This window comes from Aptenodytes forsteri, unplaced genomic scaffold, assembly GCF_000699145.1.
Source record: "Aptenodytes forsteri isolate BGI_AS27 unplaced genomic scaffold, ASM69914v1 Scaffold72, whole genome shotgun sequence".
Lineage (NCBI taxonomy): Eukaryota > Metazoa > Chordata > Aves > Sphenisciformes > Spheniscidae > Aptenodytes > Aptenodytes forsteri.
In genome coordinates this window covers 6,182,509-6,203,037 of record NW_008796193.1, presented here as the reverse complement: position 1 = coordinate 6,203,037, position 20,529 = coordinate 6,182,509, and the positions used below count along the sequence as shown (strand labels likewise).

The following is a 20,529-nucleotide window of genomic DNA, read 5'->3' as shown; positions in this document are numbered from 1 at the left end:
TTATGTTACTCACCTTATACTGGCTCAGTGGATATTTTTCTAACAAGTATTCATCACAGCCACACACTTTTAAAATATATTTGCCCTGATACTCCAAGACGCAAAGTTTCAGTTGTTCAGATGACAGCAACATACTTCGTGTTTTCTTCCTAATTGCTTCAGCAATAACTTGCTCAGGCACACAGTCATGATTGATTTTTAAGGTGTATTTTTGCTTATCATTGTTTGGTGAGACTATTACCCATATCACCACTATAATTTGCCCTAGAATAAATGTAAAATAATGTTAGGCCTATCATTTTCAATAAAGTTTCAAAACAAAAACCCAAACCCCCCCCCCCCCCCCCCCCCCCCGAGAGTTGCTTGCAGTACTGCTGAAAGCTGTAGACAAGATTCATAGCCCAAATTGACAGAGGGTTTATAACTTCAAGGAAGTATGTGCACTCAGTTTATTTTTGTCTCTAGTGTAATTTAAACTTCTACTCCTTGAGGTTAAGAATATTTTTATTAACCGAATACTACTGACTATTCAGCCTTCAAGAAAACAGCAGTAACTGTTTCATATTTGAGGACTGCAAGATGACTCACTGATTCAGCATCATTTAATTCCAGATTTCTGAATGTTAAAGAAAAATGCAAAGCCAACAAGCTGTTTCTGCCCACTAAAAAAAAAAAATCACCTCTACCAAGTTATAGTTCAAGATTTAGTTATTAGAATAGCAAAAAATATAATTTTAAATGTTGTCTTCCTTTTGAATCTACACTCTATCAAGAAAGTTATTCCGCATAACTTAAGGTGTAAGATATTGCTAGAGTGTACTAAATACAGTACATAAAACAATGATTTACCTAAGTCACCAGCTGTACTCCTTGATTTCAATCACGGAAAACATTATGTTTCTGCTGTAAATATTTATCTTACCTTTATCTAGTTTATTGTATATGTGTTTGGGTAGTTCAGGCGAAGACTCTACATTTGGAGGACAGACATATAATGCTCTACTGTGCGGTGCATTGGCATCTCGAAGATCCACTGCTTCTTTACAAACATTAAGAATATTTCTTCTGAAGTCTTGTACTTCTGGATCCTTAACCATGTCAAATTCACAGACAGGCATGCCAGTAGCAAAACCTACAGCATTAAAGAAACATGAGGAAACAACTGTAACTGATAATTAAAGCTAAAGATTCCTTCTATCAGTAACAGAAAGAGCATGTTTGAAGCAAAACACAACCTAAAATATTTGTGTTAACCACTGGCTTCTACTTGTATACATAATTGTTTCATTTCATTCAGGAACAATGCAGTTCTAAAGTTAAGTGCACTCAGCAGTCACAAAAAAGGTTAGAAAACAGGTGCACATTCACTGAAGATCCTGGAAGCCTTAAATCACCACTCTCACGGCTAACACTCCTGCTGGAGGAAAACAACCAGAAATAAACTTCCTTTGAAGTCAGCACTAAGTTTCCTAAGTGGACCAGAGGAGCTGTGATGTCCAATTTTTTTCTAAAACCCTGGCAGGATTATTGGTAGCTATTAGGACCATAATCAACTTTGCTTACAACTGAATGACAGCTATTCAATTTTTTTAATGAACTACACTGAAAATGTGACAAGCACTCAGAGATACTGAGCTTAGCTCTTTGGCACAGATTCATGTAATAAGAGTCTATTTCTCTCAGGTCCTCTGTCTCAGATGTAATTCCATTTACTTTAATGAGATTACTTGCATAAATAATTATTTATGCATGAATGTTCAAATGGAAACTTTCGATTGTCCTGTTGCATGGTTAGCTAACCACTGTTCTCCCTAAGTCCTGAGCAGGTTAAGCTTTACAAAACAGAAGTAGTTTACTTATGATGCATTCATAACAATTAAATAATTTAACAATTAGGAGCACCCCAGGAACAAGTATTTCCAGTTGAGAAGTCTCTACCACAGCAATGTACATCTGTTAGCAACTAAATGGAAGTAGGTATGTTTGTAGTGCCTGAATTTAGATACTAACCTAGATGCTGAAACATATGCTAGTCTCCCTGTGCTTTCTCAATGGATAATGGAAAATAAGCTACTCCAGAGATGATGCAAAACATCACAATATGTCTCCCCTCTGCCCCTCCAACCTCAGATGTTTTTGTTTCCCTCCCCTCCCCATGCTCTTTTTGTTGGAAGGAGGGGGGAAAAACCACCTCATTTCTGAAAGTTTACTTTCTAAGCAAGATAGAGCAGTATTAAAACATGTGCTATCACAAATGTAGTTTAAGATTTGTAGTTAAATCCAGAATTTACAATTCTGTAAGCTTCAAAACAAATTACGATTGACTTCCCAAACAATAGAACAGACTTCGCACTGTAATAATATGAAACCCTGCTAATAAGAGACAAGCAAAAAATATCCTCTAACCCACATACAACTACAAATATGTACAAAGCAAAGACTTTACATGTGAGTGAAACAGAACAGCAAAAAAGTTAATTCACAGTTTATGAATGTCAGCTTTACTATGATCAGCATCTTTGGACATTTGATGCAACAACTGACAGTTATGAAATGCAAACTTTGACAGATACAGGTGACAAACAACCCATTTCAATTCTTTGTTTTGTATTTTGAAGAGGAGAAGCCAGTTAACAGATTAGCTGTATTTAAATAGAGATAATCTCACCTATTTCTCTATTAAGAATCTTTTCTTCTCTGTTACCTACTGGTTCAATGACTTTTAGAAAAGGCTGAAATAGTCGCAGGTCACAAAGTCTCCGTGTTTCATCAAAAAATTCTTCTCTTTCTGCTTCTTGTGTAACACTTACAAAAATATAAGAAGATTCATCTTGAAGGAGCTGATAGAGAGGGTATTTTCTTGCTTCTTTAAAGAGTTCATGTTTAATAGTTAGTAAGGTGGCCTCACGGAGGCATTCTAGAGTCACTATCATTCCATTTGGGAGAAGACACTCCACAAGGATCCTCGGTGGCATCAAGTGGATGCCCCATAGTTCGCCAGATGATGGTCGTGGAGGCATTTTTAAGTCTTTAGATAACTTTGTACTGGAAGTTTTTCAAGCAGTGATTCATACAAGTAAACCTAAGTAAAAATCAGAAATTTAAATATTAAAATTTCAGATAGAAACATCACAAGGAATTTCAGATAAAATTGTTCAAACACTGCTTATAATTGTGTATGAATATTCATGGCTACACTTCACATTCATGAAAAAGACTTCATAAAACTGATGTCTAAGGAACTTGTATTTGATGTAAATATCTACTCAAATAAAACAGTTAATAGCAGAATCACATTAGTTTGGGAAAAATGCCAATACACATATGGTCTTAAAAAAATAGAGGATTAATTTTTTTACCTGAAGTTTATAATTTATTATTGGAACACTTAAATAGCATGTGGGATGAAAATATCTAATATTCAAATTATTATTACAGCAATTTTTAAGCAAATATCAAACCCAGTTCTTCAAATTTTTAACTTGGAAAGAGAAACATTTATTATCATTTGGATGAGACACAAACCATCAACTCTGCTCAGTTTAGCCAAACCAGTGCTTCAATATTTGTTTGTTTTTTTTTTAAATTTTCTCTCATCCCAAACCTCTTAAGTATTCAAACATCACTAACATAATAGTTATAAGTATTTACTAAACCCCCTAAACTTGATTTTAAGAATCCATGTACACAGAAAACTTGTCCTTAGCTTTTTTAGATCAATATAAGCTACTTACAGCAGCAACAAACCCTTTTTTCCATGAATGAGACAGAAGAACTGAGCTCCATTAACACTTTTTGGTTGGGCTTGTTTTATTTAGGATCAATTCCCTGTTCTAGTTCCCTTTGGCAGCTGCACAAATGTCTTTGCCAAGCCAAAGGAAAGGAGGGGAACATGTGTCTGACCTTCTATCAGCACTGCCTTATGCCAGCTTAGACCAGGTACAAGAAAAATTGTATCTCGACAGAGCAGAGATGTCTTATAGCCCAGTGGCCAAGAACAGATGCCAAACAAATAACAGAAAAACTAGGCAGGCACGCAGTGCTACTTCATCAATAAACTCTCCTAATCACTATCTATTTTTAATTTCCTTAACCAGAGGCAATATTAATGTATTTGTGAAAGAAATCCATCATGAACTATTGAGTTTGTCCAGGAAGTTTTCACACACAAGCTGTTCGCATCCTGTGACAAGAGTGAAGAACATTCCATGTTACAAAATATTCGCTTTTCTTTATTCTGAAGCCTGCTACTTTTACCTGATATCCTCTTGTAATGAAACAGAGTTCCTTATCTTTGCATTCATTGCTCTTAACTTTACAGAGATCCATCAAGTTCTCCCCACTACTTCTTTTCCATAATAGTCCCAGATTTAGTCCTTCTCTGCCCAAAAGTCATTCTATATTTTTGTTAATCCTTGTCATCTTCTCTGTATCTCTTCCACCTTTACCATACCCTTTTTGCAAGGTAGAGGGGGAACAATCATATCTGCACACCACATTCAAGGTCCAAACTGAGCACGCGTTTACATAGTCACTGAGCAGCAAGACATTTTCACTGAACTACATACCATAAACTTAAGCTCTCATTGCAGAATAGTAAGTTATCACAGAGGCCATCACGTTATGCAAATCTCAAATAGTGCATTACTTACACTTAGCCCGTAATTTCATTAGCTTCAGCATGTACCTTATGAGAGAGGGTAATAGCAACAGACATCTAAAGAGCAGTCCATCGTCCATCATGCCTCCTCCATCAACCAAGTGTCCTGAAAGCACAGGGCTAGGATAACTACCAGGCTACAATTCTAAAACCGTTCTTAGTCATCTTTTAAGGTGAGAACCCTCTTAGGACGCCCCCTCAAACTTAGTTTCTTTTCTTAACAGAAAAGATGGAAAAACCCAAACCAACAGCTTCACACCTCTTCTGTTTTATCAGCTTTCTGAAAGCTCCAACTGTGGAAAAGCAATGAATGCTATGCTTGCCCTTTGCTCAGCATTTTTTAATATATCTTTTTATATAGATATAGATAAATTTTACGTATATATAAAATTATAAATCTAAATATATAAAATTTTATGTATGTAAAAATAATGCCTCATTTCTTTTCTTCCAAGTACATCTAGTACCTGCTTTTGCCACGCTTCAGTTCTTGTTCTTAAAAAGAAGCATTAGAATGAAAATGATGTTTTCCCAAATCCACTGCTTCCTAAGCAACTCTGAGTAGCAATAGGGTTGTCTTTTTTTTTTATCCCTCCTTTGTAGTTGTAGTTTAGGCTTTTAAAAATATCACCAAAAGTACTAAAGTACTTTTCCACTAACACCTCATGCGTATTTAGAAGGGCTTTGCAACTGACTTTTTTTTTTTTTAAAACAGAGCTTAAATAAGCCATTTTATTTTCCTCATCATTGTAACAGTCTCAGTGAGCAGATGCTGAAATGGAAAGTTCTAAGCACACTCAAAGTGTATTTAAAAAGCCAAACTTGAAAAGCTTACCAATTACAAAACATTACAAATGAACCCAAATAACACCATTTAGAGTAACTTGGAGAATTCTGAATTACTGATAACTATCCTCAGTTTACAGATAAAAAAATACACAGAAGGTTAAATAGCATCTTTATGATCAGGCAAAGCATGAACAAGGCTCCCTCTCCATACTGGTGAATCACATGCTTATTTACATTTCTTATTTACAAGCATAGGCAGAAAGACATTACTGTTGAGGCATATACCAGCATGAAAAAAACAAAACAAGAACATGCAGTCATAAGAACTTTTCTGTCCACACATACAATGATAATATAGATGGACCACTATCAAATTAAATATTCACAACACAGACTGAGTTTATACCAGCAGTCTTTTAAGTTCAGTTCCACAATCCTGTTGAGGCTCCTCTGAAGTGACAGTTGTAAGAGCCCGTCTTCTCCCTGCCCAAGGCGTGTGTTCTCATTCTTCATCACACTGGCACCGGTGCTCCCTGAGCCAGCTCATTACAGGGTCAGACGGATTAAAGTGGCAGAGAACTACTCACTCTTCCTTTCTTGGGTTAGCTTCTGCTATTTTAGCTGCCTTATTGAGATCACCAAGGAGTCAGATGAACACTAGGGTCTATGCTGGAGAGCGAGCACAACTGCAGCAGTGCTGAGCTAGTTCAGCTTCAGAAACTGTGGTTCCACTGCAAATTTTTCCTCCCTCCCCACCAATAATTGCTAACAAGGAAACAGAGGCAGGGCTGGGACACACACACACGCACACACACACATTAAATCCTTCAACAGAGGCAGGGCTGGGACACACACACACACATATTAAATCCTTTTAGACAAGTATCTTTTCAAAATAAATGTCAACCTTGGCTTTTTAAAAATGTCAAAAGTTAAACGCCAACTCAATACCATTTCTTTAAAGAATTGCAAACGGTCCGAAAGGGACACCCCAAAATCTACACTCTTTTTAGAGCAACTGCACCGAAACAGTAACTTTTGTTTTAAATTAGGATACAGACATTTGCTGGAATGGTGCATATAGTCATTCTGTGTGCGCATTCATTTTACTTGCACATGTAAGCACGCCTCCAGGGTTTGGATTTGGAAAGCAAAAATGTAAACAGAAACAGTCTTGAAGTATAGTTGGCAGCTTGTGTTTCTGTGTACACTTTCAAATCTGGAAGGCTGCCTGGAATAAATAGAATCAATTATGTTCTTCGACAGTAAAAGGACTATAATTTTAAGAGAATTCTAGAGAGATGTTATTTAAATCCAACTGAGGGTACACGCAAACACTTCAAATGAACACTACATCACACCTGCAAGCCCTGACAAAAACACCTTCAACTTTTTTCCCCTACCAAAAGCTTTGGGATACCACAGATAGTCAGAAAGGCCAAACTCAGACACTCACTGATCAAATCGCATTCTTTTCAACTCATTACAGCCTTCCTGATCCATTCAGCACGTTCTCCATCACTAACCTTGCTGAGCACCCAACCTAGCAGTGATCAAACTTTGAAATGCCATTCAAAAAGAATAGGCATACATGGAGGAAAAATGAGGGAAGTTAAACAACATGCATCCCAAAATACCGATTCCTACTTGCTTCCAGATACACTTTCCATGTTAATGTGAATTTATATAATCTATTTTCTTACAGGATAGAAATCCCTACAGTCAAACAACTACACCATCTAGAATAAGGGATTCCAAGTTTAGAAAATTGGTTTTTGGTAAACAATGGCAGTTTTATCACCTCACAGCACTGAACTGTGCAGAACTACAGCGGCATGGTTAACTCAATTTCATTCTACTGAATATTATATTACAAGTTACAGCCTACAATTATTTTTCTAATGCCTTCTTGATGACATACAAATATGTTAACTTTATGATGGTCTCATGTAAACCTTTTCAAAGTTTGCTGCTACTTCTTCTGAAAAGAATTTCTTGCCCTTGAGGAATGGAGCTCAGTGAGGGAGAAATTCAGTAAGAATTGTACTGCAGGAGAGTTAATATTGGTTCCTAACATTAGTACTCAAAGAAGTACTTTCTATCTTCATAATTTAAGCAAACTAAGCTTGGGACAAATTAACTTGAGTAAAAACCCCACATATATTTTCCCCTAGAGACATCTGAGGCTACTGCAGCTGTTTTCACCACACTTTTACACATAAAAGCCCCATGCATCTACAGCTCAGCAGGGCACCCTGGCAGTAGTTTTTCTACTCTAAGTGTTTTTTGTACATTAACATTTTGCAAGAAGAATTGCAAACAGGAGTGTCACTGATCTAAGTTTTATGTGTCTTGCTAAAAAGGAGGCCTGTTACTCTTCAGTACAGGTGGAATCTACATTAAAAAAAAACAAGCGAGAAATGACTTTCATAAGCTCTTCTGTCAGAAAGTGTGGAGAACCCTTCCTTGCTAAGAGAACACGCATCTTCACAGATTATTTGTTTACAGATTAGATGAAGGTAATTGATTTTCACAGTCTAGAGATCACTCGCAAACATTCTACCAACTCCACACAGATATCAATATTTGGCAATTTTTGGCACGGTTAACTGATAAGGCTTTTTTCCCTGTTTTGTAAATTATCTGTGGGCATATTCTCCAAAGAGAGGAACTCCATCTAACATTAACGCGTGTCTTATAAAGCAGGTGAAGACCCACTGTGCAAGTCTGTGGGCCAGTCTAGGGAAAAAAATTGTTCACTTTAGGAGACTTATTGTTAAAGTTGTCTGTCATCAGCACAAGCTCCTACAGTTACTCTTCAGGCTCTGCAAGAGGAGATTCTTCCATCTATGTTGTACCAACTAGCAAGAAATCTAGCAAGTGCAGAAGGAAGCAAGAAGCAGAAGTGTACTGTAATACTGTATTAAATGTATAAAGTTGAGATTATTATGCAAAGAGGCACACACTCCAGTGACTGAGAACCGAATAATTTCGCATTGTTATCAGCTAGTGTTTCAAAATCAATTCAAAAGGCCAGACTAAACACTCAATACAATTTCATCGGTCCATACTTAAAACTGAATTAGGCATTCAGTAAACTACTACACTTTAATTGAAGTCCATTAGTTTTTCCAGTCACAAGAAAAATCCCATTACGTTGCTTTCATAGACAGGACATAGCCATGTTTTATAACAATTTGCAGTATCTTTGGTATCAAAGAGCTGCTCATTAGGATTTGTGTCTAGATTTGATTTCTTTTCCAGGTAGAAGTTTCCTCTAGACTCTTAGCATTGCCTTAAGAAAAGTCTTCTACTCATTAAACAATCCAACTATGTTTATAGATTCCAGTTTACTGCACACTCATGCATCGGTTATATGATTTTTCTTGATTCTCTGGCAAACTGACATAAGTATCAACTACAGGTATGTCCCCAAATAAGCTTTTTTTAACTTCTGTGGAATCCCTGAGACAAAAGTTGGGAGGGGGGGGAATATTCCTGGGACAAGAGTAACAATATTTCGGAATATTCCACTTTGTCCCAGACATCTCAAACTTTCTAAAGACCAAAATGTTTTATTCTCATCTTCAGACACATCAGGCACTCCAAAACTCACCATGAAGAAAACTGGGCAGAGTTGCCTGTCTAATTTTGCTGCTGTCCAAACCTGCTGTGTGGTGACAGTAAGACTGCCCCAGACTAGATATTTTCAGTACTGTCCTTTTGTTCTTCCTGCTTCCCAAGCTGGCATTTTTCCAAAATCCAGGAAGACTAGTACAAAGATCTCTGAAATTGCCCTCTATGAAAACATTATTACACAAAAATTTAAACAGTAGCAACATTGCTTTGTTTAGAATAGAAAGCAGGAGACTGTTGTATTGCAGTTGTGTCTTCATATTTCTTATGTACTACTTTCATCCTTATTATTTCACAGAAAAGGCACAGATACACAGAGTTGCTTATCTGATCACAAACAGCAGCTCGAGGAAAACAAAACTGTCGTCTTAGCATTTCATTTCCTTCTGAAAGAGGCAAGTATTTCCAAACATTACCAATTTTATTTGTAGTTACCTACTTCTTCCCCCCTGCAAAAAACAGTGCTAGGTACCTTTGCCTTGTTCTAGACAGAGCTAAAAAATCTAACATTACTGATAGCATCTGTAGAATTATAGTACAGCAGAAATACAAGATCATTCTTCCCTGTGAATGTAAAAATCTCACTGGAAATTAGAAAAAGTTGTTTCAGTTTAGTTAGGTATGAGAACTTGGGTTGACTATGTTTCAAAGCTGTTTTCTTTAAAGTTATCTTACATGCAGATTTTTTTTGTTTCAGAATATTATATTCTTGGATTCTGGTTGTAGTGACTTTCAGATACCATGAATAAAATTAATGGTGAGGTCATCTGGAAAAAAAAAAGAACTTGCTATAAAATATTGTCCAAGAAGTAACATATATGTTACCTGTTACTGAAAAAATATAGGATCAAACAGCTGAAACGAGAATAAGAGAAACAATTTAAAAAGATTTACAATTGCTGGAGTCTTTTTTTTTTTTCCTTTTTTTCATCCAAGAAAACCAAAAGACCTTTAAATTCTCATTTTATTGCCCACCCTCCCCCATCTATACAGGCATATTGTTTATAGCTTCACTCACTATCTGGGAGCCATGAAAACAGGATCACGAGAAAGAAACATTTGCAAGTTGCTGGTGACCTCCACAACTCCCACTGCGATTGTGCTTTTTCCCTAGGGATCCCATGACATACCAAGAGCAGAATGTCTGTCCTAGAACATTTTCTTCCAGTTAAAGGCAGATTTTTTTTCCCTCTTTGTTAAACAAAGGAAAGCCTGGAACTAAATCTTCCATTTTAGTCCGAAATCATTCAGTAATTCCATGTCTAGCTTCACCTCAAAGGAAAGGATTTTGTTATTTACAGAAGACTAGTAGTCAAAGCACAACAAAGCATTAGAAAAGCAATGCATCTTTTCTTTACACTTCACATATCAGCTTACTCATTATTTCAACAATTAGCTTGGCTTGCTATGTAGCAGGATGAGAATTACTCTCCCACCTGGCTGTGTTCTGGTTGGTGCTGTTCCTCCACAGCTAGGTGTGCACTCTGAAGCTCAATGAGCAGCACTCGATCTTTCAAGCTCTTTAAATCAAAAGCCTTAAAGTTCGGCAACAAAATCAGAGAAGAATGCCATTTTGTACCAATAGAAATAAGGTTTTCCTCTGATTATGTATTTTTCTTTAATATTCTATTTTATATGGGTGACAAACATTTTTTTATGTTGACAGTAGAAAGAACATGAAGTAAAAGCGCACCACAAACCATATTCTGCTCCCTGCTACAAACACTAAGGGCTTCAATGTCAAGTTTCGCATGCAGAAATGTTCTGCTTTTGGAAATCAGTGCAAGACAATGTAAACTAAAGATTACTCTAGAATGTCTTTCATGAAACTAGATTAGATAGGTAAAAAATGCTGAATATCTCTCAATATAAAACTCCACCTTAAATAATGTTGTTTACTTCTCTTTCCATGTTTCTTCCCATCCTCCCACCTTCCTGGGATATTTGGAACCCAGACAGTAAACAGGATCTTTAAAAAACAGGAAGCACTGGCACACAGACAAGGAGCCACAGCAGAGTGAATCCAGGTGTTCTGCACTCTGGTCTAGTCTGAATCTTCACCTAACATGAGCAGCTGTGTAACAGAGCTGTAACTCAGATACTGGGCCTTTCCTGGTGCTGACCCCCCCAGGCATGTCACCTTGGCTTTTAGAAGTAACTCTCTGCTGCAGCAAGATGAACCTCCAGTTGTACTGAAAGAGGAAAGATTTCCCCTCCCACTGTGCACACCTAGAAGGGCAGGGAAAGAACTGCAATAAAACACTGGAGGTACTGCAGTCCTCACACTGCTATGCTTGCCTCCCTGCCACAAGCAACAGTATCAAGAGGGTTCAGTCTACAACATTCACCTGACCAGCTCCTCTGGATGGAAGGCACAGAGAGAAATGTGTGTTCAGAAGAAAATTTGACTGAGATTAGGCTCACTTCTGTTTATTAATTTACATCCATCTTTACTCAAAACATCCACCCTGTGAGCCCTTCCTTTACTAAGAAGCAGCTGAAAAAGACATCAAACTCAGACTGACTTACAGCATATTGTGTACTTCCCACATAACATTTCTTAGGAAGGAGTCCGACAGCAACTTTAAATTGAGATAAAGTGTTTTTTCCGTACTAAATTACTCCAGACCCTGAAAACAACTAATGTGTATAAGAAAAAGTTTTGGAGTGGCAGTGGATAGCAGTATTTTTGCAACTTTGCAGATTTTTAGTATTAAGCATAGAACAGTGAACTGGAAGACAGAAGTTTCTGTTTCATAATCCAAATATAAATTAGCTTTCCATTTATTCTATCTTAACTGACTCGTGTAGCCAAACAGCATTTATAAAAGTATGGGTTTAGTCTGCATGGACTTACTGAATTCCGTTAGCAAAAATCTTTATCTTTTATTTACTGGCAAACAGAGGATGGGATGCAACTTCACTTCTGATAGAGCATTTGTAAGGAACCACATGCCTCAGCAACAGCCATGGAAGTAGGTTTTTTTTCTTTAAGCTCCTAAACTGAAAAAACAAAACAATATATTATCCATTGAGGTATTTCTTAACTCCCTTTTTAAAACCATTTGTTGAGAGAAGGAAGCTTCTAGCAGAGTTAACACAAAGGCAGAGACACCTTAATGAAAAATTAAAATTCTGCAGCTAAATATTCTTGCCCTATAAACAGCTGAAATTAATACAGTTCTTAGCAAATCGTCCTATACAAAGACACATGGAACAAAATAGCAGGGAAACAAATCCAGTTCTTTGCAAAGCCTGCCCTGTAGAAGTAGTTGCCTACTTCTACACGAGCTATAATCATAACCGAAAGATACTACAGCTTTTCAAGCGTCAGTTAGAAATAATTACTACTCCCTAGTAGACTTGTTTGTGATACAGAGTCAATGGTGATTAACTAAATATTTATTTAGCAGTAGATGATAACCCTGCTGAAAGATAAGCACCAACAGTTTTCCATGAAAGATTATCAACAGACCCTTATTTACTACAGCAGCAGACTGAGGCTGTCCTGCTTACCCCACACACAAAGCATGTGAGTGTCACAGTAGGATGCTATTCAGCTGCAAAGCATTTAGCACCACTGTATGCTCCCATCAGGCTTCATCTCCCTGAAGGTCACAGATCCCTTAGGTGTATTACACCTAAGCGCCTCAGAAAACTGGGCCTTCTATGTGAAACAATACTGTTGACTGAATTACTGATTTTGTAAGCATATTTAACTGCTTTATGTAAGTTACAAAGAAACCAAAGTTTCTCTGAAACCTTAAGGAGCATAGGTTTATTCTTGTTCTAGCTGTTGACTCTGATTGAACAGGACTCCTCTCTGCATTTACAGGTTGAATGCCACAGCAACAATCATGACTCTTGAGACACTAATATATCTGCATTTGTGTTCTTGAAGTGCAAACAAACATGATTCATTTTGACTATGTATGTCATTAGGTCCTGCATGCTTCAGCCTGAAGTATAAACACAGCTATGGTAAACTGACAAACGGTTCTTCAGCATGTTTAACCAAATGTTTATCATTTCTGTACATATCTGTTAGAAGCATCTGCTTTGCAAACCCTATGTTGTGCAAACACGAAAGCATGATTTCAAGTGTGGGGCTACTGAGACATTAAGCTTGTTGTTAGTGCATCTCTTTCCTATACTTCAAGCTGTTACCCAAGTTGTTTCTCTAATGAGGTCAGGGTACCAGCAATTTGTGTTTACTACATCTGAAAGAAATGGCTAATATTTGCCTAAATAGATGTTTGCAATTAACATGAACTTTCCAAAGAAGAAAGTGACATAAGTTCATAGGTATTTAAACAGTGAATACCAGCAACATCTCCACAATAGTTTAAAGATTTCTCTACTTCCCAGCTTGGAAAGTCACTTTCACATCCAGATTAAATGCTTTGAGACTAAGGCACATGCTGCCTACTACTACAACCAGAGCTCTGTAAAAGAGATACATTAAAAAGAAAGACTTGTATTTTCAAAAAGCCAAAGAGGTACTGGCAGCAGTCAGTCACTGCTATTAAGAGAACTTTATACATCTGCACAAACAAGGAAGTATTTTTAATACATGGTTCTTTGGAAACATTTCGCTAATGTTTTTGTAGGTGTGTATATTCAAAAAGACTGGAAGCAGTTTTCAGCCTGGTGAAGTTTAACCCTGGGATAGAACAGGAGACCACAAAAGCTTAAGTGCTTTGGATTTAATTTCAACCCATAAACCCCACCAATTAGGGAAGGGTGACTACATTGCAAATCATCTTTTTTGTTCTTTAAATAACCTGCTCACACACCAGGACAGCAAGAAATTAGAAGCTATAGTAATGGTTACACTTCTCCTATCACCTTGCAGTTGCTTGTGATATCTGCTATCCTATCTGCTGATGTACAATGAAAGGCTTGGAAAAAAGGTGATGAAAGAAGAGTGGAAGAGCTGGATTGCAAAGTAATTTGACAACACATTTAAGAAGAGTTTCCACAGTCAGTAATAGGTTTTGCTATCCTTTTCTTCAGGTATCAACTCTGCCATTTCATTGCTCATTGGCTTCCATTTTCATCCTTTATCTCTTGATGGTAGTTATGCCATCTTCCCCTACATGTCAAAACATTCCAAGCTGGAGGTATCTAAGATCAAGGGAGTGCTGCTGAGCAGTGATAACAACATCAGTGCTTTATTCTCCATTTCAGAGCAAGTTGAAGAGGAAGACAAGTTATTAGAATTTTACTAACCACAACCTTGGTAAGCAGTTAAACATCAGAAAAACAGTTAAACTTTACCTTTTCAATTAGAATGTTAAAATCAACTTTAAGTGCTTTCTTTTAGCTAGCGACTACTTCTCAAAAATTCATATAACTGGTCATCATCTACAATGACAGCATTTCAATTTCACATATTACTATTTTACACTAAAACACAACATAATTTATTATAAATCAATCTTTGTAACAAACTTCTTTGTAACAAACTTGCTAGACTAAAAGTGGCACTCACAGGCACCCTATTTGTACACATCCTCAATTATACACCACAATCAAGACTATTCAAGTTGTCTGGATGTTGTTTAAAAATCATCTCTTCCACTTAGACGCTAGAGATTTTCTTGGGACAAGTGCTCTTCTACAGGACTTAACATCAAAATTGAAGGAGATTTCAGAGGTGATAGCATGAAATTGCAAGAAGATAAAATACAATATATTAATCACATTCCTCCCACCAGTGGAGACTGCCTTGATAAACTGGTAAGTGAAACTGGTTGTTCAACATCCACATAAACTTTTTGGAAGGCAGAAGAGCAATTTTCAGTTTTATTAGTAGCACTTCCACTTTTATAATCCAGCCATAACATTTGCTGATTATTCTGTTAAGAGTTGGGAACATAAATACAAAAATGAAGAATAAGTGGTATGTTTTATAATCTAAGCAGTTTGATGACCACAAGCAGCATATTTTAGAGTACAATTTGGAATGGAAGTTTTAACTTCCCTTTTCCCAAAGAAAGCTAGCTCTATCTAGAAACTTCTCCTTATGTTAGCACTATTAACTTTAATCTTTTCAACTATGCCTGTAGTCAAGAGTCAAGCTAGTGTTTTCTAGACTTAATGAAAAGTAACTTAATGGCACAAGCACTGAAGTTGGATAATAACATACCTCATCACACAAAGCATATTTGTTGAGTTCGAGAAAGAAACAATTCATCTCCGCGCTGCTTGCTTGGCAAACGAGTCTTTACTCTCTGCTCATTCTTACTTTTTTTGTGCTTGTATTTTCAAGTGTTCAGTGTTTAGTTTGCCTACATCTTTGCAGAGATTGGTCTCATCACTCTTCTAGTAAGTCAGATGCCAAAGTCAGAAAAATTTTGTTTATTTAGATTCAGATCACAGAACAGGCAGGTATTTCTGCTTATAGTTGATTAGTCTCAGATGAAATGCTGAATCTTGAGTATTTTCTTTTCAGTAACATTCAAGGTTTCTTGCATTTTGAGGATGTTCAAGAACTTGTTTCTTTGTTGACTGCTAATAGCTAAAAGAAGGAATAAGGTTGCAACAAGCAGTCATTTTTTGCTTGCAGATTTAGTGTCCTCTGCAAGGATCAACAGCTAAACAGCTGATAGTTTAAGACACTTTTCCAAGACAACAAATGCAATCTCAGCAGAAAATCCATGCGTCTGAAAGGACCATGACCCAAGTTATCAGCAAGAGTTAAAAATCAGGAGCAGTCTTGGAACACATTGGGCATGAGCCATTCATCACCATGAACTGCCACATTAAGTATTGGCAAAAGACTAACTAATTAGTATGGAAATAACAAAAACAGTTAAGTCTCAATGACAGATAAGTTTTTTGACATGTTGTACAATCTAGGAGGCAACCTTCCAGTTTTCTTTCTTTTCTGTTTGGACTTTGAGAGAAAACACCCAAGGGATGTTTCTCTACATTTCTTTGCCATAGAAGAGGGTCATAATGTACAGCCAATAAAGTGACTCAGCTGTCTCAAAATTTCAGGGAACTTTACAGTAAGTCTTAGTCAATTCAATAAGTCTCCTGTATTCGACAAATGTGCTTTGTGGTTCACGATCCTCAAAAGCAACATTTGCAAGCATTTCTTTAATCGGAAGCTGTACGCAAAACTGCCAAGGTTTTCCTACATAAAAATCCATGAAGATAAATTAATTTAAGGAAATTTGTTAATGGGTAGAGAAAAAAAAAATCTGAGGTATATCTAACCTTCTACTGGTAAAAAGCAATGGGGCATGAAACAAGAGATCGCTGAACCTTAAGTTCTATGTTTGACCCAACTGTTCTTAAACTAGACTGAAGTAGTCTTTTACTTCTATTGCTGCAAGTTTGCAACAACGTGCCAGAGAGGTGAAAGCTTCACAGTACTCCATCATTCTTCTCCCCTTCAATTTCACAAAGGTAAGCTGGTTTCTTTGAATTTTGTTTTTACACTTCTAGAGTTCAAGTATTTGAGCACAGTTTTTAAAAAACAGACTATAAACATTCCCAGCAAGTGTACTTGGTCAATTATGCCTGCTAAGTGCTTTTATTCCCTGCTCTACTGGCTTTAAGAAAAGAACGCTCTTAATAGAGAACAAGTTATGATGTCCACTGTCCCTCACACTTCTTGTTTGAAATACACAGGCTTCTTAGACTGCCTTTCACAAAAATCTGCATCCAGAATTAACTAGAAAAATACTTTTCTAGAATTGAAGTGTAAATGCATGCTATATAAAACAAAACAACATACTGGCCACAAAACCATTAAGTACTGCTCAGACTGAGAAGACAGATCCAGAATTACATACACTGTATTCAGTCTGCTGCATTTCCATTTGACCACAAGTTAACCTACAGGATTAAAGAAAAACCAGGGGGGGGAGTGGGGGGGGTTGGGGCAGCGGCATTTTTATAACAATTTAATTCCCTCCACCCCCAAGTTGGGCTTGGTTTTGTGTTGGGGTTTTTTGGTGGTGGGTTTTTTTTGTTTTGTTTTTTTAAAAGTTAATACTATAGCAGTTCTGCAGGGAAAAAAAACAGTTAATACTTCAGAGTATTATTTCTGGTTCATTTAAAACTCCATTAACCATTCAGAAATAGATTTACAGAATAAGTTCAGTTGGACCAACCCTGTACTCAAAACAATTCACATATGTTTGGTGTCCAAATAAATATAAAGAGAAACAAATCTATTTTCTCTCTCTACTGCTCACATTTGGATTAGGATACTACAAAGAGAAACTTGTAACAATTCTTTGCCATGACACATTCAACTTAAAGTGCAAAAGAAAATTCCCATCCAGTTTTAGCGTAAATATTTTTGTGGCCTCTTCTAGCCATAGCTACAATTTCAGACAGGCATCATCACTTGGAGCAGCTGGATGTCTGGCTTTAAAAGGATGAGACAAAACTCCCACAAGCATGGAATGCAATGCATAAAAAGCTGCAAAAAACCCAACAAACCCTACCTTAGCTTACACTACAAGCCACAAGTCTGTTTCTTCAGTTTAGCTAAAGTACAAACCATTATTCTTTCCCTAATGTTCCCCCTCCAACTCAATCACGCACACAAAAAGGGCACATATGGCACATTTTTCCTCAACTGGGAGATTTACTAGATTTCACACATTTTTCAGTAATTGCAAAACGATAAGTAGTATGATAAGACTTAAATTTTATAATGGTATTTTAAGACTAAACTGGAAAGACTAATTTTGCAGTATTATTCCCGTTCCAGTTATAAATCATAAAAATCAGTTTCTTCATCTGTCTCAAAGTTTAAAAAAATCTTAGCCGCCCCTCACCCAAATACAACATTTTTCAAGTGTCCTATTAACTACCACCTTTGTTAACCTTGATTAATATACTCAACTAAGCAAAGCAAACCTATATATGATACCATCTACGAGATGCTAGTATTTCTTGCATGATTTGGAATTAATGTATCATCCCAATTTCCTTTCTTCCAAAACAGGCAAGAAAAGCAATAGCAACAGTTTTCTATTTGGAAGTGACTGATATTTGCAAGGTGTTCAGATATCTGAGTACTCCTGGTACCCAGAGAATCTGCACCAGAAGTCTAGAAGACTACATAATGAATTGACTTTTTACGTACAAAATTTCTAACAAAGCAGTTTTTGCAGACTAAGTGTCAGCAATGAATTGAGTTTTTATGTACAAAATTTCTAAGAAAGCAGTTTTTGTAGACTAAGTGTCAGCCTTAGGCTTGTTGTCTAGCCATTTATACATAACTTCAATTTCTTTCTGAGTTAAAACTATGATGATCATCAAGGTTGTTCAAAATTGTATTACACATGACCAAGCCATCAAAAAGCACACTACACATTTGAATCTGAGGAACAACTGTGATCAGGAAGTCCACTGTTTACGCGGTAACACCTTTAAAAGGTGTAATTTTCTTCCAGTACCTGGAAACCTCATGATACACTTGGTCTTGTGAAATAGCATGATGGTAAAGCCTGAAACCCTTGCTTGTTGTAGAAATTCCTATTCTAAAGCTTCCAGCCACTTTTTAAGAGTGAGTTATCGAGGAAGAAGTATCCCCCATTTGCTTCCAGAAAGCAGGAATAGCCTGATTGTCAGAGAAACAGTTAACTAAGTATTGAACTACTTTATGACTTCCAATAAAGTACAATTGCTTTGTAAACAGCTCAGCTACACCACCTTTTCCAAAGAGTACTCCAGAAAAAAAAATCCACTCAGTTTCACTATTCATGCAAGTAAACTGCAACAAAAAGCAAAACAAATTTGCCATTAACACAGAATGACAATTTGAAGCAGCTGAACAACTACAACACCTTGGCATGGATTTGTAGGCTGTGCTTAATGCGCTTTGAAAAAAACATGAAACACTGTCTCCAGGTTGCTAAGAATGACATGAAGTTAACGCCTATGAAATGCAGGGCATCTGCTCCAGTCAAATTCCAACTGCAGCTCTGAAGTTGTCTTATTTATTGTCTTAATGAAAAAGCAGACTATTACATGGATCATATAAGGAATTGTGTGGTTTCATAAATTCCTCTGTAAACACTATGAGCTTGGTTGATGTGTGGTTCATCTACGTGATGACATTGGCTAAAATATGCTTCCAAATAACTAACCACTCTGGAAAAGCTTGCCAATGTTACTGTTTGAGAATAAAAGTTATTTATTATGAAACTTTAAGTTCATATCGGGCTTTATTTCAGAATAGCTTATCTAGTCAGTTCCCCATAGTAGATGAACCATTAAATCCCATCATCCTGATTCCTAGGAACTAACGATGTTTACGCACAACAAGAGGTGGACTTTGATTATTATACTGCATTATAGAATTGCAGCATGGAAGCAATTAAAGCACAAGTATGAGAATATCTCTATAAGTTAACTGTGAGGTGGAAGAAATTCAAGAATGATTCAGACCATGATGGGAAAGTTTCTAATGTGATGAATTTGAAAGCCTGCTATAGCTCAAAGCTAGGATGTGAGGGTACAAATAGCTAACAGAACAGAGTCCAGATTTCTTCTATTAAGTACTACAAAATCCAGATTCAGAATCCAATTTAACACTCCAAGTTTGCTGCAGATTGCTCGTAACAGCAGAATTAACTCAAGCAGAGGTTTACAGTCCAGACTGTCTACTTTTAAACATATACTTTCCTTGTGCTTGTTCTGAATGTGCACTGTTTATAAAGCAACCTCTGTTCAATCACATTTTTAAAGTCAACAAGAAAAAAGTTAGAGAAGGAAATTTACAGAGACATATCAGTAACAGCAGCAGAAGTAACAGGTCTGATACCTTAATAACTTCGGGAATGCTGAAAACAGCAACAACAACCCCCCCAAGAAAAACAAACATGCAGTTTGTATTAGTTTGGTCAAAGTTTTGTTAACATTCAGTCTACTAGAAAATACAAAAGTACTGGTAAGAAATAGCAGTTTCATATTTAACATCAATAAAACCAGATCTCTGCATAGTATGAAATAAAAGAGAAGTTTTTACAGATAGCATAGATGTGACGCTGCTACTGTAACTCGACTACAGCTGGAAACAGGAGATTGTATGCCACCCATTCCTACACACACCCAGTCGGAAGAGGCTCTGCTCTCAGTGTCATTAACGAGCCCAACCGCGAGCTTACATACACTCTATCACAAGAACTGCTGAAACGTATTTACAGAAAATAGCTATGTTTCGGGGCGGGGGAAGCCACACTCGAAAGCAACAAGTCACTATAGTTCTTCCTCTCCCGGGTCACGTCCCTACGAGGGAAGACCCACAAATTAGGATTCGGCGGAGGAACGCCTTAGAGGTTTCCCAGCCGAGGGAAGCCCCACCGCAGCGCTCCTCCAGGAGGACGCAGCCGCGCTCCCGCCCGCAGCCACCCGAGGGTCGTGCTTTGCCCGCCGGCTGCCGAAGGCCAGCAAGACGCCCCACAGCCCAA

At 37.1% G+C, this 20,529-nt stretch overlaps 1 protein-coding gene across 1 annotated transcript in view; it reads right to left on the bottom strand.

Annotated features, from left to right (window-relative positions):
* Nucleotides 1-15,685, bottom strand: part of PIK3CA (phosphatidylinositol-4,5-bisphosphate 3-kinase catalytic subunit alpha) — a 43,000-nt gene extending 27,315 nt beyond the window's left edge. Inside the window, exons 1-6 of the mRNA XM_019474333.1 lie at nt 15,237-15,685; nt 11,943-12,088; nt 4,653-4,766; nt 2,669-3,082; nt 923-1,132; nt 14-264 (exon numbers count right to left, since the gene is read on the bottom strand). Of these exons, the coding sequence (XP_019329878.1) occupies nt 14-264; nt 923-1,132; nt 2,669-3,020 (813 nt within the window). The 5' untranslated portion in view covers nt 3,021-3,082; nt 4,653-4,766; nt 11,943-12,088; nt 15,237-15,685. The remainder of the gene's footprint in view (nt 1-13; nt 265-922; nt 1,133-2,668; nt 3,083-4,652; nt 4,767-11,942; nt 12,089-15,236) is intronic.
* Nucleotides 15,686-20,529: the final 4,844 nt, after the last annotated feature.